At 30.8% G+C, this 3856-nt stretch overlaps 1 protein-coding gene across 1 annotated transcript; it reads right to left on the reverse strand.

Moving 5' to 3' along the window:
• Window positions 1–298: 298 nt before the first annotated feature.
• Window positions 299–2255, reverse strand: LOC100169201 (probable hydroxyacid-oxoacid transhydrogenase, mitochondrial). The gene is made up of 3 exons (XM_008189833.3): window positions 2092–2255; window positions 1927–2017; window positions 299–1845 (listed from the first exon to the last, which is right to left on the reverse strand). The coding sequence occupies exon 3, from the start codon at window positions 1833–1835 to the stop codon at window positions 444–446; it is 1392 nt and encodes a 463-aa protein (XP_008188055.1). The 5' UTR covers window positions 1836–1845; window positions 1927–2017; window positions 2092–2255; the 3' UTR covers window positions 299–443.
• Window positions 2256–3856: the final 1601 nt, after the last annotated feature.

The following is a 3856-nucleotide window of genomic DNA, read 5'->3' on the forward strand; positions in this document are numbered from 1 at the left end:
AATTAACAACTTTTAACTCTTAGGTAGTTATGAAGGTATACTATAAATTAAGTTATTAATTTCCGTCTAATTATTTAGTGAATGTTATTATTTTGTTAAACATTGTAGTTAGGTCTTTTCATATTTTTTACTTATATTATTCTTATATATTTATATTTTCACTATTTCAACAAATGTAGTCATTAAAATGGTAAAATAAAAATGTATACTAGTATGTTATAATATAACATTTTTTAAAAGCTAGTTAATATGATGTCTGTAATATAAGTATCTGCAACGAAAAAAAAACCAGATGGAGTAAACATATATTTCATAACAGTTTACTAATAAATCTTGTACACAAACGACAAACGACAACGATAAATGGTAGTACAATAATTAACTAAATTGTTTAAACATTTTAAACTTTGACTAATTAAAGTATAGAAAAATAATATTAGTTTTTAATAAACAGTTAATGAATTTTCAAACAACAGACTTAAATCTTCTTCTGATTGTTCTCTTGGAGCAAGCTTTGTAATTCTGTGCTGTGGTAATGTACCCTTTACTAACCCTGGTATGTCGTCTTTAGTATAACCTAGGGCTGACAAACCGTTGTCAATTTTCATGTCTTGCATGTATCCACGAATGACATCGGCTAATAATTTTCCAGCATCGGCATTTTTAACACCACTGACATCAGCACCCAGCAGTTTAGCACCTTCAATGTGACGTTCTGGACTGGCCGGGGATGTGAACTCAAACACTGCTGGCCCAGACATAATGACACTTAACCCATGAGGAATAATTGGGTGATCGGTAACGTAGTCAGTGACTTGATATTGTTTTACATTTCCTGAGATTGGATAAGACAGTGCATGACACAAATGGACACCTGCATTACCGAAACCTACACCGGCCATTGTAGAGGCTAAGTGCATGCTAGAACGTGCTTCAAAGTCTTCAGGGTCAAATACAGCTCTTTTGAAGTACTTCCTAATGACATCCAATGCATACCGAGCCCAAACATCTGAAATAGGATTACGACCCTGATATGCAGGTCTTAAAATTGGATTGGTTGGACGTGGAGACCTCTCATTGTATGGCACAGCTGTGAACGATTCTAATGCATGACCAAATACGTCAAAACCACTAAAAGCACAAACTCTTTCTGGCTGACATAATGCATGCAAGGGATCAACAATGCCTAAAGTAGGTCTTAATGCTCGATTTGCAATACCAGTTTTAGCCTTCAACTTTTCATAATCAAAAATACAAACACCAGTAGTCTCACTTCCAGTACCAGTGGTTGTCGGCACAGCAATCAACGGTTTTAATGGAACAGTGACTGGTTTTCCTTTTCCAATGGGAGGATTCACATAATCCAACAACTCAGCTTCTGGATCAGAATAATACAAGTTGGCTGCCTTACATGTGTCCATGACAGAACCACCTCCTACCGCTATGAATGCATCAAACTCCAAATTACGCACAAAGTTTGTTGCAGCTTCAAGACTTTTTTCATTAGGTTCCACTCGGATTTTATCATAAAGGTCATATTTTATACCACTTTTAGTGAGCGAGTCCAGAACAGCCTTTACTGGCGGCAAGTTCACCAAGTTTGAATCAGTCATGACACACACACGTTTAGCTTGCATATTAACCATGTCCATACCCAGCTCTTTGGTGACTCCAGGGCCGTATCGAATAGTAGAGCATGCCATTTCAAAAGCGTACTCCTTTTGATCCACACTAGTACTGAGCCTTGAAGGTAGAGACGCTAAATTTGAATGAGAAGGACATCTGCAGGATACTGAATTCAATGTATCCATTAGATTAATTACTCTGGACCTCATGCTGGCGTTTCTAAAAAAAAAGAAAAATGGTTAAAAATAACAATACTATAAAAAGTAGATACATGCAGCAGAATATTTTAATATAACTTACCTTTAATGCTCACCAAAACAAATTCTAACCAATTCCTAAATGGCACTCTTCAGTCAAAACGATTACTATAATAAAAACGTGTATGGTGTACCTATATAAAAATAAAAAGATAATATTATATTCAGTAATCACTGATGTAAATTGTAAGATCTGAAATTGTGAAACCTGAATTCTGAATGTCGTTGAAGAGCAGTCACGTTATAAATGAAATAATTGATAACAATATCAATGGGTATCAACAGGTGTTGGCAATAGTTAAGTTTTTACTTTTATAAAATGTAATATGTATTAGGTGTAATCAAGTTGCTCTATCTACTTCAAACTACTCAGATGATGTTATAAATTAATAAATTATGTATTATGTACTATAAAAAAAAATAGGTACCTATGGTATTTTACGAATTATCTGCATTAATAGTGATCGATCTGTTGGAACAATTACAGAAAATAATTTAATTTTTAATAACATCTAATCATGATAGTTATACGCCCTGGTTGTGTAGTAGGTACCTACAAAAAGTATAAAATTCTTACTCCCAAATTTATAACAATCGGACGGTATTTTACTACATCATAATATGCATATGAACTACACTGTAGTCAGTAGTACTATTATTGGGCATTGACCTAATGGCTAATGCAGTTTATCATTTAATAATTTCCGATAGGATAAATTGTTCCGACATCGTTATTATTACTGCTAACATTATACTAATTAGGTACCTACCTACGTCACAAGTGGAATAAAAACAAAAATACTATTCTAATTGTTTTTAATGTTGATTTTATAATTTTATATTATATGCACTTTTGACTTTTCGTTTTAATCAGTATACGCTGATAAAAATAAAAACTAACAATACAATTATAATCCCTATACTATAAACTAGTTATTACCTATTCTAGTTACAATACTGAACACCTAATACCTATAAATTATAATAGGATAATATTTTATTTGCCTTTATATATTTATATGCGAATCTCAGGGCAAAAACTAATACTATTTACAATGACATAGCCAATTTGGTAGATAGGTACTAGGTACCTATTAAATATAAAATTTGAGGTTTCAGCGTACCTGTATAATATAGTAATTATTAAATAATATAACGTAAATTATGAAATAATATGATGTAAATAAGTATAAATTTATAGGTACATATTGTCGATTTAAAATACATAGTACATTATAGACGAATATTATTCAAATACTTAATTATAAATATTAAGTTAAATTAAAAAAAAAAAAAAATATTTATTTATGTTATAGGTACACCTTAAAAAAGTAGACACTTATGATCTTTACATATAGCAAAAATATTTTAATACTAAAGAGATAATTATTTTTTCCAACAATATTTAAAATCAAAAATACCTGTTTATTTCATTTGAAACGCGTGAATTGAATACCAAAAAAATATATTCTTTTTATTATGTAGGTATAAGTATTTAACTAGTTGTTGCTTTACTGTATAGGCACTTAGGTTTATTGGTTATTGCCTTATTGGTGTTTTTGTATAATTTCAATATTATGATTAATAGAATATTATATCGTTTCTATGATATATATATAGTATGTATTGATATAATGATATATACAATACTTATATCATTACGACAAACATATAATGTATAATGAATGAGGCTAAAAGCCTAAAAACTCATTTACGCATACGGATAAGACAGTAAAACACCTAGAAAAAAATCAAACTGTTAAAATAGGTACAAGGTACATAACATATATTATTTTAATTTATAATAGATAGGTACTTTAGAGTACGGGGTACCTCCATGACTGCATGGCGTATTCGTTGTATTTAAAAAGGGATCTGAAGTACAATTACGTGACAACTAGAAAAAAAAGTCTCTCGACACATTTTGCGAGTCTTCTCACACGTGATCCCTATAGTATAGGTACATGATATAA

The sequence above is a fragment of the Acyrthosiphon pisum genome, chromosome A2 (genome assembly GCF_005508785.2).
Source record: "Acyrthosiphon pisum isolate AL4f chromosome A2, pea_aphid_22Mar2018_4r6ur, whole genome shotgun sequence".
In the NCBI taxonomy this organism is placed as follows: Eukaryota; Metazoa; Arthropoda; class Insecta; order Hemiptera; family Aphididae; genus Acyrthosiphon; species Acyrthosiphon pisum.